A 14,036-nucleotide genomic window follows, 5' to 3' on the forward strand; every position below is an offset into this window, starting at 1 on the left:
ACAATTCTAAAAAACCCTGGCTTTATGGACAAGGCCCTGTGAATGAGGTGCCATTTTCAAATTCACAAACAAAAATGAAAGTGAGATTAAAAACATTAAAAAGAAAGGTAGTTTCGCGTGATTTAACAATTCAAGGCAACTCAGCTCTCTAAAGGGTTAATAGTGATGAGAAAAAGAAAGGAGTGGAAACAGGGCAGAGAATCAGACCAAACTAGAAGCAGACAAAGGCAGCCAGAACTATCTTATTTATTATAAAGATACACCGTGAAGAACAGACCTGACTGTATACTGAAGCCTGGAATGGTACATGCTCAAATGTACAGTACTAGACATAAAAGTGCATTGTTACAACAGATTAACAAAACATTTTTTTTTTCCCCTTCCAGAACTAGAAAAGCATCCCCCTTTACTTTCACCTCAGAGATGAGGAAATGTCGTGGTAAGAGGCAGTACAGAGCCGAGGAGGACAGGATGGCCATCAGCAGCACGTGAGCAGGAGGGGAGCGGGTGAGGTGTCGGGGACCCAGAGAGTGGCTGTAGGGAGGGAAAGGCACAGTCACGGCTAAGAGGGGAACGATGTCTGATGACCATGACCTGACCGTGACGGATGAGGATGCGAGACTGGATAATACTGAGCACCGAGGCGTAGAAAGGTGGGCGTGGCGAAGAAGCTGGGAGAGAGTGGAGTTAAGTTTCAAAACACTCAAGTGGGCGGAGGAATTGGGTGTTGGGGGGGAAGTGTGTGGGGCAACAGCAAAGAGCAAGGCTAAGACTCCTCTAAAATAGAAAGGCACTTTCACATGTACATACTACAGATGTACATTGACACGATTAGGTAACAGTCACAAGCAGGAAGCCACCAGTACTGCAACTCATCAGACCAACAGGAATGGACAATACTGATTTAATCACGTGGGCAGGAGTTAACTCTTAAGTCAGCAGGTAAATAGCAGTCTCTCCTGTCACACAGCCATTTACTATACTTTAAACATCTATAATAACCATCACACTATACATTGAACTTGGATGAATGTTCTAAAGGGGGGCATTCACAAATGCACAGTTTATATATATTTTCTTTTACTAAACAGTTTCTAAGATAAGCATTATGGAACCCAGTACAATTATTTAAACATACAAAATTCCCTACGTAATTTTAAGATACAGGTACCATTTCGATTATAATACAGACCCTTTTTTTTTTTTTTTTAAGAAAGTATACTCGGGTGGGTAAGTGAAAGCTCAATTTCCAGTTTGTTTTATTGATTTGAACAAAGCTGTGCCAAAGTCACCCTGCTCCACGCCTGACACCCCAGCCCAGCTGGAGGTTGGCTTTCAGCTCAGGTGCTAGCCTCCACTAGGGAGCTCTGTGGGAAGAGTCTTCACTTCTAAGCTGCCCCACAGTTCTAAGTCTCTATGGGAGGTAACTCAGAGCCCAGACTCAGCCCCCAGCACATTTCCCGCATTCATGGCCTCTCATTACTGTGGTCAGGAATGACATCCCAAACCTGAAGTCTTCCAAACCCAACAGAACCATAGGCTCTTTAACTTTGGATTTCAGAGACTGTAATTACCAAACTAAAGTTTCTTTAGTTTATAGACCCTAGAGGCTATGTCTCATTCCCAAATACTAAAGAGACCTCCATGTCCCTGTTTTTTTTTTCTCCTTTTTTCTTAATTAAATTATGAACCATGGCAAAAGTACAAAGACAGAAAACTCATACAATTTGTCCCTTGGTGCTCTATATTCATTGATCACTGCTTATATTCATCTCAGTAGATTAAGTGGGACCCTGCTGTACAATATTCTATGGATTGCTCAAGGGGCATCAAAGTCAGATTACGTTGTGTGAAAATGTGCAAAACTGTTAAACAATGGCATTTATGCCCAACTTGAACATGGAGCTCTACAAAGGGCCATTCAACAAATTGAAATAATTTACAGAGCACTCATCAGAAAGTATGTTTTAAGAACCGTTCACTCTATGCTAATGATTCACTGCAAACATCCTTACCCAAACCCAAAGGCCAATTTGGTAAATCTACTTAAGTGAGTTCTATGGATGGGATGTGAACATTCAGTTATATTAGCTGTGAGTATATATTCTTGTGTAAGTGGAGTCAGGTAATCTTTGTAGAACTATCATTTACCCACCACCAAAATGACTCACTTCCCAAACTGCACATGAGGACCTATGATAAGATTCTTAAAAGCAGGATATAACCTTTTAGGAACTTATTTTCTTTCTTCTCTTCCCATTCCTTGTGCCTTCCCACTTCCCCACTGTGGGCTACACCTGTGGCTGCCAAGAGGACCACTTGCAGGTAAACCCTTGAAGGAACTCACTGGGTGTTATTTTTGATCCTTTGTGAAGGGGCCACCTTGTCTTATCCTTGGAATCTTAGACTTTTACTGAACAAAGTAAGGATAAGTGAGTCCTTATTGAGTCCTTACTCACCCTGAGGTCACATCCTTTCCTGGGAATTGAAGGGAAAAAAAAAGCCTCAGGTGACAACAGAGTAATAGAGAAAGACAGAGACAGGTGAAGAAAGGAAGTGATGGGAGAGTGTTAGGAGCTGTTTCCTGGAAGAAGGCACAGCCTCTGAGGCTCTGAGGTCTGGAGCAGCATGTCCTCTGCCTTCCAAGGCAGCAGAGTCCTGGTGCGGAGGGTGGAAAGGCAGTCCTCTTTCCATCACAGGTGTCAACGCCAAAGGGCCAAGACAGTGGGGAAGGTTACCAGGGAGAAGTCTGAAGAAAGGGCGTTGCATGAGTAAGATCTGGAACACGTAAGTTAAAGCTTGTACAAGAACCCTCCCCAAAGGAGTAAGTTCAAAACATCTCTTCTCTTTTGATGCCCTCTGTTAACATCTTACTCTTCCATCAAATAAGGAAGTGGTTTTTCAGAATCTTCTTTATTTTAATTTCTAAAAGATTTAAAGTCTCCTCCACCATTACTTCCACCCCTTTCTCTATTTCTGTTTCCCTATTGGACAACAGAGAATGAAGAGACCAAAGTGGAATCCAGAAAGAACTGGGAGATTATCTTAAAAGTTTCAATGTTCCAGACATTTGGGAAGATTGTCCGGAAGGGTTGGTGCTACTCAGAGCTCAGTCCTGGCTGGGTTTCCATGGTGTCCAAAGGTGCTGAAAGGCTAATAACGCTCAAGAAAAAGGTTGGGAGGGTTGCACAAGATGCTGAGCTGGGCCTCTTTATCAAAATGGGTGAAAAGGATGGTTGTGAAAATTCAGAGGTTTACAACACCTGGAAATACCTGAAGTAATTTTTTTCACTATATTTAGTCCATTTGTGAAATCAGGCTGCAGGCAAGCAACCAGCAGTGTGACTTTCAAAGGTAACAACATCTCATAAATGAAACCTCTCTTTGCATTAGAATGATCAGACTGGCAAACTGAGGTAGAGATCAAAGTAACGATCTTGATATTAGTACAGATCCCCATTTTTTCCCCACACTGATGCATTCCCCATTGAGCTGAGAAATCAAAGTCCACACTGTAACTGTTAGGTGGGCATGCGATTGGCTGCCAGTTTGAAGTCAAAGTGGCCCAGAGGGATTAGTTCTGGCTATCCATTTTTAGGGGGGAAAAACCCCAAAGCAAACAAACAAACCCTCTTCATCAGTAAGTTCAATGACAGAGTCGATAAAATGCTTACAGATGGATAAGTGGCTGCTGAGAGAACAGCGGTGATCTGTACCTTAGGAAAAAACAAACTGGGTTCAAGGTATTCTTTTTAAGATAGAGGGAAACAGAACATAAATATGGGCTAAAGAAAAACTGTCTATGGGTGACGATGCCAGAGAAAGAGGATCCCGATGGAATGAAGCTGACCATGTGAATGATGTAGAGACCAGTTGGGGAAAAAACCAAGCCAGCCCTGGTTCCAGGCTGAGCAACTGGGAGGAGACCATCCTGGAACCACAGGGTCGTCTTCCCGCCTGGGCCTGGCTCTTACCAGACCACAGCTCGAAGAGACAGATGGCGAGGGAAGCTGGGGATTCAATTTAGGATCAACAGGCCTCTGCAGCATGTCTAGGGGAGCCCAGATCCTCTAGTCAGGGGAAGAGAAGGCCAGGTGAACCAAGCACTTTCTCCATTGCTGAAGAGGAAAACACAGGGCTTCACGGGAGCTGGAAGTTACTTTCCGGGCAACAACAGATCTCTGAAGGAGTGGATGGAATAGGGTAACCAGAAAGTCTTGAAAATTAGACTGTTCTAGTCTGTGCTGAATGCAGTGGATGGACTTGGAAACCCTCCCGGGGCCTGATCAGGCTCAGGGAAAGAGTCCAGCAGGAGCTCTGGAGGACTGTCCCCCTTTCCTTTCCCAGATTTAGTTGGTGCAGTAACTGCAGGAGGTTCTAGCGCCCCGTGCTAAGATTTAACCTGGGCCCAGGGAAACGACTGTTAGGAAAAAGACAATCATCCTACTCATTCGGGCAGTGTGCTGCAAATCCCACTGGGAACAGCCCACTATGACAACAGCAAGTATGCAGCAAGGGCTGGTCTCAGCCCCGCGGCATGAGATCAGAGGTACTCACTGTCAGCTACTAAACAATCCCATCGTCACCTTTCAGCCTCACCCCAAGTGCCACCGACCAACAGCGGCTACACTCCAGGGCCTGGCACTGCAGATTCTCCTGCCTTGAGACGCCGGCCTTTCTGACTCACCGGGCTTCTCTAAGCCTGAAGCACTGTGCAATGTGCAGGGCAGAGCGGTGCTGTCTTCATTACAAACGGTGCAGCATTGGATTTTCAAGTAAGTCTAAGTGTTTCTATTGTCTTTAAAATGGCATATGTCCAGTTATTTAAAAAAAAAAAAAAAAGAAATTACAAAATACAAATGCCCGTGTTAATTTAGCTAATCTCAGACATTACATTCGAGAACATAGAAAAGCCAAAAGATCTCCAGTTATAAGCACGTGACTAACGCAAGTTATGGATCGTTGACTTTCGTCACTAATCCGTCTTCTCTTTTTAATCATCACCCCAGATGACCACGCTCCAGGGAGTGTTACATTGTGCAGGACTTGTCTGCTGGACCCTGGGGAGGCGGGGCGGGTCCCACGGTCGGGTTTGTTTTTGGAAGGACAGCAGGTTTCGGCCGCAGGGCTGGGGGCTTCAGCTGCACGCCCATTCTGGGTGCCACCGCAGGCTTGAAAGTACTCAGCGTGTCACTGGAGGAGCTGGTGCTCCGACGAATCTGAGGCTCTGAGCTCCTGAGGGCGACGCTGTGCAAAGGGCTGAGCGCTTCGGTGGAGGCGGCAGGGGTGGGAGAGTTCTTCACTTGCTCTAAGGTGTCCAGCACCACGTCGGGGGCATGCTTGGCCGTGCTCTGTCTTTCCAGCTCTCGGAGCTCGTTCAAAGCAGTGTTCATCGTCTCTTCGATATCCTGTTGAAAAACAAATGACAGATGGTAACCTGGTCTTCTCATGGGGATCATTTTGAAATGTACAGAAATGTGGAATCACTAGATCGTGTTATCCCTAGGGAAGGAAATGGCAACCCACTCCAGTATTCTTGCCTGGAAAATTCCATGGACAGAGGAACCCGGCGGGCTACAGTCCACGGGGTCGCAAAGAGTGGGCCACGACTGAGCACATCAGCACAGATTGTGTTATAGGAGTTACCACTGCAGGTCAAGCATACTTCAAAAACAAACTCAGAAAAGAATCAGATTTGTGGTTTCCAGAGGCGGGGGGTTGGGGCAACTGGATGAAGGCAGTTGAAAGAAATGAACTTCCAGTTATAAGATGAATAAGTACTATGGATGCAATGTACAACATGATAAATATAATTGATACTGTTGTAGGTTATATATGACAGTAGTTAAGGGAGTAAATCCTAATGGTTCTCATCATAAGGAAACATGCTTTTTTTTTTTGTTTTTTTAATTTGACATCTCTATGAGATGATGGATGTTCACTAAACCCACTGTGCTAATCATTTTATAATGTGTATACGTCAAATTGGTATGCTATATACCTTAAACTTATGTACAGTATTGTGTCAATAACTCAATAATTAACGGGGAAAAAAGTAATCGGAGAAACAGATGAAGCTGATAATTAATACTAATGTACAGAACCCATCTTGTTGTTGTTGTTCAGTTGCTAAGTTGTGTCTGGCTCTTTGGAACCTCATGGACTGTAGCGTGACAGGCTCCTCTGTCCTCCACTATCCATACACGACTACTGGAAAAACCATAGCTTTGATTATACGGACCTTTGTCAGCAAAGTATTATCTCTGCTTTTTAATATGCTATCTAGGTTTGTCATAGCTTTCCTTCCAAGGAGCAAGCATTTTTTGATTTCATGGCTACAGTCACTGTCTGCAGTGATTTTGGAGCCCAAGAAAATAAAGTCTGTCACTGTTTCCATTGTTTCCCCATCTATGTGCATGAAGGGATGGAGCCAGATGCCATGATCTTAGTTTTCTGAATGCTGAGTTTTAAGCCAGCATTTTCACTCTCCTCTTTCACAAGGGGCTCTTTAGTTCCTCTTCACTCTCTGCCATAGAGTGATATCATATGCATATCTGAGGTTGTTGATATTTCTCCTGGCAATCTTGATTCCAGCCTGTGAATCACCCACCCCAGCATTTTGCATGATGTACTCTTCATGTAAGTTAAATAAGCAGGGTGACAAAATAGAGCTTTTTGTCGTACTCCTTTCCCAATTTTGAACAAGTCTGTTGTTCCATGTCCAGTTTTAACTGTTGGTTCCTGACCTGCATACAGGTTTCTCAAGAGACAGGTCAGGTGGTCTGGTATTTCCATTTCCTCAAGAATTTTCCACAGTTTGTTGTGATCCACACAAAGGCTTTAGCGTAGTCAATGAAGTAGAAGTAAATGTTTTTCTGGAATTTCCTTGCTTTCTCCATGATCCAAGAAATGTTGGCAATTTGATCTCTGGTTCCTCTGGCTTTTCCAAATCCAGCTTGTACATCTGGAATCTCTCAGTTCACATACTGCTGAAATCTACCTTGAAGGATTTTGAGCATTACCTTGCTAGAATGTGAAATGAGCGCAACTGTATAGCAGTGTGGATATTCTTTGGCATTGCCCTTCTTTGGAATTGGAATGAAAACTGACCTTTTCCAGTCCTGTGGCCACTGCTGCGTTTTCCAAATTTGCTTGCATATTGAGTGCAACACTTTAACAGCATCATCTTTTAGTTTGAAATAGCTTAGCTGGAATTCCATAACCTCCACTATCTTTATTTGTAGTAATGCTTTCCAAGACCCACTTGACTTCAGGATGTCTGGCTCTAGGTGAGTGGTTATCGTGGGTCGTGGTTATCTGGGTCGTGAAGATCTTTTTTGTACAGTTCTTCTATGTATTCTTGCCACCTCTTCTTAATCTTTTCTGTTTCTGTTAGGTCCTTACCATTTCTGTCCTTTATTGTGCCCATCCTTGCATGAATGTTCCCTTTATCTCCAATTTTCTTGATCTCTAGTCTTTCTTTCCCATTCTATTGTTTTCCTTTTCTTTGCACTGATCACTGAGGAAGGCTTTCTTATCTCTCCTTGCTATTCTCTGGAACTCTGCATTCAGTTGGGTATATCTCTCCATGTCTCCTTTGCCTTACACTCCTCTTCTTTCCTCAGCTATTTGTAAAGTCTCCTCAGGCAACCACTTTGCCTTCTTGCATTTCTTTTTCTTGGGGATGGTTTTGGTCACTGCCTTCTGTAAAACGTCACGAGCCTCCATCCGTAGTTCCTCAGGCACTCTGTCTACTAGGTCTAATCCCTTTAATCTGTCACTTCCACTGTACAATCATAAGGGATTTGATTTAGGTCATATCTGAATGGTCTAGTGGTTTTCCCTACTTCATTTTAAGCCTCACAGAAACTCGCATACTTCAAAGCAAGCAGACTAGCAAAAAGCATGACTGTTTTAACAGCGGTGTGTAATGTGTGTAAACTCAATGCTATTTCACATAACTGCTGTGACTCGCAAGGTGCAGGAGACAGAGGAAACGGCTGCAACGCCTCATGGAGCCACAGAGCAAGCACTGGTCATTCTGAGGCACTGGGTGGTCTTCTGGGGGTTTTGACCTTACATGCTGACATCTTATATAGAATTCTATTTCAATCTATGGTAAAAGGTGGCTTAAATTTAGACCAGCAATTTCTTAAGAAAATTGAATAGGCATGAAAAATCAGGTTTTTTTTTTTTTCTTTCATTCATTCAACAAATAATTTTTGAGCCCTTATTATATACTTGGCTAACTCCTAGCAGTTCTTCAAAATTCACTTCAAGCCTTCCCTGATGCTTCTGTTCAGTAGGTCTCAATGGTAGTGATATTGCTCCATAGAGAGCATTTCTGTAATATGGTGTGTTGTCACTGAGGAAACCAGATCTGAAAGAGACACGTGCACCCCAATGTTCATCGCAGCATTGTTCATAATAGCCAGGACATGGAAGCAACCTAGATGTCCATCAGCAGACGAATGGATAAGGAAGCTGTGGTACATATACACCATGGAATATTACTCAGCCATTAAAAAGAATTCATTTGAACCAGTTCTAATGAGATGGATGAAACTGGAGCCCATTATACAGAGTGAAGTAAGTCAGAAAGATAAAGACCAATACAGTATACTAACGCATATATATGGAGTTTAGAAAGATGGTAACAATAACCCTATATGCAAAACAGAAAAAGAGCCACAGATGTACAGAATAGAATTTTGGACTCTGTGGGAGAATGTGAGGGTGGGATGTTTCAAAAGAACAGCATGTATACTATCTATGGTGAAACAGATCACCAGCCCAGGTGGGATGCATGAGACAAGTGCTCGGGCCTGGTGCACTGGGAAGACCCAGAGGAATCGGGTGGAGAGGGAGGTGGGAGGGGGGATCGGGATGGGGAATACGTGTAAATCTATGGCTGATTCGTATCAATGTATGACAGAACCCACTGAAATGTTGTGAAGTAATTAGCCTCCAACTAATAAAAAAAAAAAATTAAAAAAAAAATATGGTGTGTTGTGTATTTTTAAATGTCAAAATAACTGGATAGCATTTAGTGAGCAGAGGTATTGGATATCTGGCAAGTATCTTGGATAATTTACATGCAATGAATTGCCCCAGATCTTGTTCAACTTTTTAATATCCTCCAGACATTTATGTAGGTGAATTTTTTTTTTATAATAATCTGAGTCTAGAACTTAACTCTTTCTTATATATAAACACAAAATATTTTTTTTATAGTGTTAAGTTTTCTAAGAATGAAACCATCATGTAAATTATACTCTGCTTTGATGAGAACTGTATGACCACTAGTGGTAAAGAACCCGCCTGCCAATACAGTAGATGGAAGCGTCACACGTTCAATCCCTGGGTAGGGAAGATCCCCTGGAGGAGCGCACGGCAACCCACTTCAGTATTCTTGCTGGAGAAACCCATCGACAGAGGCGACTAGCAGGCCAAATTCCATGGGGTCACCAAGAGCTGGGGTACAACCGAAGCGACTTAGCATGTTTGACAGAGGGTGGTCCACCACTTTAAAAAATCGTATCACTCACAGGAACACCATTATGGAAACTGAGTTGAGACTAGTTAACCTAATACTCATTTCAATGTACATTAAAAAAAATTTTTTTATTCATTCACATATGGCTGTTCTGGGTCTTCATTGCTACTTGAGCTTTACTCTATTTGTGTGTGCCGGCTTCCCATTGCAGTGGCTTCTCGTGCCGTGGGGCACAGGCTCACGAGCACGCAGGCTTCAATAGTTGCAGCGCGTGGGCTCACTAATTGCAGCGTGCAGGCTCTGGAGCGATGGTTCAATAGTAGTGGTGCACAGGCTAAGTTGTTCCACAGCATGTGGGCTCTTCTTGGATTAGGGATCAAACCCATGTCTCTGCACTGGCAGGCAGATTCTTTACTACTGAGCCACCAAGGAAGCCCCTCAATGTTCATTTTTAATTGTATTTATGGTAAGTCTACAGGTAAGTGAAAGCATCTCACTATTTCATTTGTCTTCTAGTGTGCATGTGTGCTAAAGTCGCTTCAGTCGTGTCTGACCCTATGGATTGTAGCCCTCCAGGCTCCTTGGTCCATGGGATTCTCTAGGCAAGAATACTGGACTGGGTTGCCATGCCTTCCTCCAGGGGATCTTCGTGACCCAGGGACTGAACCTGTATCTCTCATATCTTTTGCACTGGCAGGCGGGTTCTCTAGCACTAGCACCACCTGGGAAGCCTATCTTCTAGTTTAGTTAATCAATAACTGAAATACATTTGTTTTTAATATTTCTATTTTTCCTTTTTATTGTATTTAGGGCTTTATATGTTTTTTAAAAAATTAGGTATATCATCTATCCATTTATTTCAGAAAATAAAGGGGAAATTACAAAGTATTTGTAAAAAGGTAAGTGTATACCAATGTGCACCACTGCCAGAGGAATGGGTAAGTGAAATGTGCTGTATATGTACAGGGGATTGTTAGTGGGCCTTAAAAAGGATGGCACGATATGGATACATCTTGAAGGTATTAAATGGAATAAGCCAGTCACAAAAAGACAAACACTGCATGATTCCACTTCTATGAGGTAGTCAAATTCACAGAAGGAAAAAAAAAGAACGGTGGTGGCTAGGGCCTGGGTGGGAGGGGAGGGGAAAATAGGCATTGTTCTCAAATGGGTACAGAGTTTCAGTTTTGCAGGATGAAGAAGTTCTGGAGATCTGTTACACAGCGAGGCGAACACTTTACTGACCTGTACACTTAGAAAAGGTCAGGGCGAGAACCTACTGTGGGGCACAGGGGGCTAGTGAAGGCTCACTGGGGACAGAGGCGTTGATGTCTGTGGGGCTCATTCACTTCGCTATACGGCAGAAGCCAACCCAACACTGCAAAGCAACTAAATTCCAAATAAAAGGTTAAGAGGATCTGTTTTAACTGTTTACTCACACACACATGAGTATTGTGTGAGGCAGGCAGACAGCCATTGCACTAGTGAGATGGAAATACCTCTTCTCTACATTTTCAGGGCTTCCACTCACCTTGAGCATTAGCTTGCGGCTCTGGAGAGCAGGAATTGATTTCCACACCCACCTCCCCCGCTGATTTACAAGTACCTTCATGCAGCAGTTGACCACTGATTTAACTGTCTATGACGTCCATCATGGACGCTGCCACACAGTAAGTGCTCAATGAAGACTTGCTAAGTGAATAAACAAAGATCCAGTGATCACATAAGGGTAAGTCGCATTTTTAAAAAAGCTCTATCAGGGGTTCCACTCATTTACTGAAAGAATTCACATGTTTTTGGTATGAATACCATGATGGCAGGCTCACTTATCCTCATGGGAAAATCTGAAGATGAAAGATGGAAAGATAAATAAAGGATACAGCTGGAAGCCATTTTGTGAGGATGACATCACTTTACAAGTGATTATTTTCATATGTGATTTCCACTTGATGCTAAATATATGGATTTGTTTCTTACAAGTATTAGCCCCAGAGAAAACATGCAGAGCCTGGTTTATCTGTTGAGTTTTTGTTTTTATGATTTACAGTTAAAGGATTTCCTGGTTCTAGAAGCAAAAGGGTTAAAGTAGAACTTATTATGCCTTTCCACTACTAAGCTCCTAATTCCCTATCTCTCTAACCTAAATACTGTTTCATATGCTTTTTATAAGCAATGATGTTATGGATTTTAAAAATCATTAAATTCAATTATAGTCAAATATCACTGGTCCTAAATACATCTCCAAGGACTCTGCATTGCCTTTAAAATAGACAGAAACCCAAAAAGGTCAAAAGCCTTTTTGATTTTTGCTGAAAAATTATTGTGCACTTAAAATTGAATTAATTTTGTAAAAACACATTAAACTCTCCAAGTAATCTAATTGCTTTCCAAAATTCTTTTTAGTTAGGACAATGAAAATAGCTTGGAAATTTGTCATATCAGAATGCAGGTTTCCTGGAGTGCTCTTTATTAAAAATGACCCATCTTTAATATTTCCCCATGTTTGTTTCATTAATTTCTCACTCACTTTTTTAAGCTTCAGTGGTAACTAGAAGACACTTTAAGATTACTCAAATGGCAAACCCTGAATCTCTTTCACCTTCTTTTCACTGGCCATACACACGTTTTCTTTTCTTTTTTTTCCTTGAAGTATACTTGATTTACAATATTGTGTTAGTTTCAGATGTACAGGATATGATTCAGTTTTTTTTTTTTTCTGTCATACATATATTTCCTGATGGCTTGTACTTTAAAAAGAGCGAGAGGAAAAAAATGGTAGAATGATGGAAAAATCCATTAATATTATTTTACTTACACTCTGTCAATTCTAATCATTGGAAAAAAAACTACAAAGCCCTTCTCTGCAGTCACTGTTGGGAAGTGGAGATATACGTGCATTCAGGAGTGACACAGTAGCTAGACTTGTTGTTCTTCAAACAGCCAACCATTATTTTTCACTTCCTTTACTGCCTAATCTTTCATTTCCTAAGTTGAAAGTGTCACCTTCATCAGACACTAAAAATGTTCTGTTTCAGGGTTCTCCATTCTGTTCCCTTGATTTGTCTGTTTTACTAGCTCAAGCATATGTTCAAGATCTGGGAGGGCTAGTCTTTCCTCATTCTTATTTTCTGAATCTTTCTGGCCATTTAGGAGTGATGGGTATGACTGTCCGGGGTCTTACCTTTCTGCCATGTCTCTGTTTACATCACTATGAATCCACTACATTGAGCTGGCCAAAAACTTTGTTCTGATATTATGGAAAAACTAGAATGAACTTTTTGGCCAACCCAGTATTCGGGCCCTTCTTGTAACAAATGGCCTCAGAGAATGGGCTAATTTCTGTTTTCTTTAGTTGGTTCTATACAAAAGATATGGCTCTAGAAAGTAACTCCTATAATGCCTCCTCCATCATACGCTGGTACTTAGCATGCAATACTCTCTTCAAAGCAGCCTACCTGAGCGATTGTCTCTGGGTCCAGCGGCTTGTGGTCGTTGAAGCCGGAGTACTGCCCTGATGATGTGGACCTTCTAATGGGAGGGCTGTCGATCTTCTTAAGGGAGTCGTGGCGGCTGATGTTGGTCAGGCTGCCGTGGCCTGGCCTCCGCCTCCGCTCAGGACTGTCGCTGTTGAGGCCGCGGTTCTGCAGCAGGCCCCGGGGATGACTGCCCAGGCTTGGGGACCCCAGGTCAATCGAGGAGTTGGAAAGCCCATGTGGGGGGTGGAGGGGGCAATGGCCATCACTGGTCCTGCCAGGACGCCTTGCTGGAGGGGGTGGCTCTCCCCTTTTTCTTTGTCTAGACAGAATAGAAGAGGTTGTCGCACTGGGTAATTCTGCAAGGCTGTGGATGCCACAGCTCCTCAGAACCCCTGGAGAAGCGGAGGCTTGGGAGTCCACCTACCTGGCTAAATAGCCATCAGGATGTCGGTCTGTTGGGGAGTTCATGTCCTTGGATGAAGACTTGTCTTCAGTTACCGGCCCGCTGCTGGCCTCGCTGTCGGCTTTCTGGCTCAGAGTGTCTGAAAATGTATCATCCCTGAGACAGTGAGAATCAAGAGTGAGGGTCTTTTGCTTGATGAATGGGGACAAAAGAATAAGTGATTGCATTTATGTATGTAAGTCTTTCTCTTACTAACATAACTTGTTTCTTTTCACTATAAATATAGCATCATTTCATGGCAGGTAAATTGGAAAATTCAGATGACAAATCACCCATAATATAACATCCAGAGACAACCACTGTTTGAATTCTAGAAAATATCTTTCTCTGCTTTTCTCCTCTGCCTGACATACCTATCTATAAGAATGTCCACATATATGTATAGTAGTATTTACTGTAGATATTTATATGTGTACTTTAGGACTGTATGTCTGCATAATACACACATAATATTTCTTAGATTCAGAGAGACATTTTAACAGTTTAAAATTAGGCTGAATCAATGACTGTATCCATTTATGTGGTATTTTTCTCTTTTCCTTGAAAAGCTGTTCATAAATTGGTGCTGCACTGTGAAATACCATAGTCACAAAATTAAGAT

At 42.5% G+C, this 14,036-nt stretch overlaps 1 protein-coding gene across 2 annotated transcripts in view; it reads right to left on the minus strand.

Moving 5' to 3' along the window:
* Positions 1–227: 227 nt before the first annotated feature.
* SRGAP1 (SLIT-ROBO Rho GTPase activating protein 1) overlaps positions 228–14,036 on the minus strand; it is a 298,404-nt gene continuing 284,595 nt past the window's right edge. For both annotated transcript variants that reach the window (XM_061130901.1, XM_061130896.1), the window contains exons 20-22: positions 13,397–13,531; positions 12,952–13,291; positions 228–5,408 (exon numbers count right to left, since the gene is read on the minus strand). In XM_061130901.1, the coding sequence (XP_060986884.1) occupies positions 5,031–5,408; positions 12,952–13,291; positions 13,397–13,531 (853 nt within the window). In that variant the 3' untranslated portion in view covers positions 228–5,030. The remainder of the gene's footprint in view (positions 5,409–12,951; positions 13,292–13,396; positions 13,532–14,036) is intronic.

This window comes from Dama dama, chromosome 3 (genome assembly GCF_033118175.1).
Source record: "Dama dama isolate Ldn47 chromosome 3, ASM3311817v1, whole genome shotgun sequence".
Classification (NCBI taxonomy): Eukaryota; Metazoa; Chordata; class Mammalia; order Artiodactyla; family Cervidae; genus Dama; species Dama dama.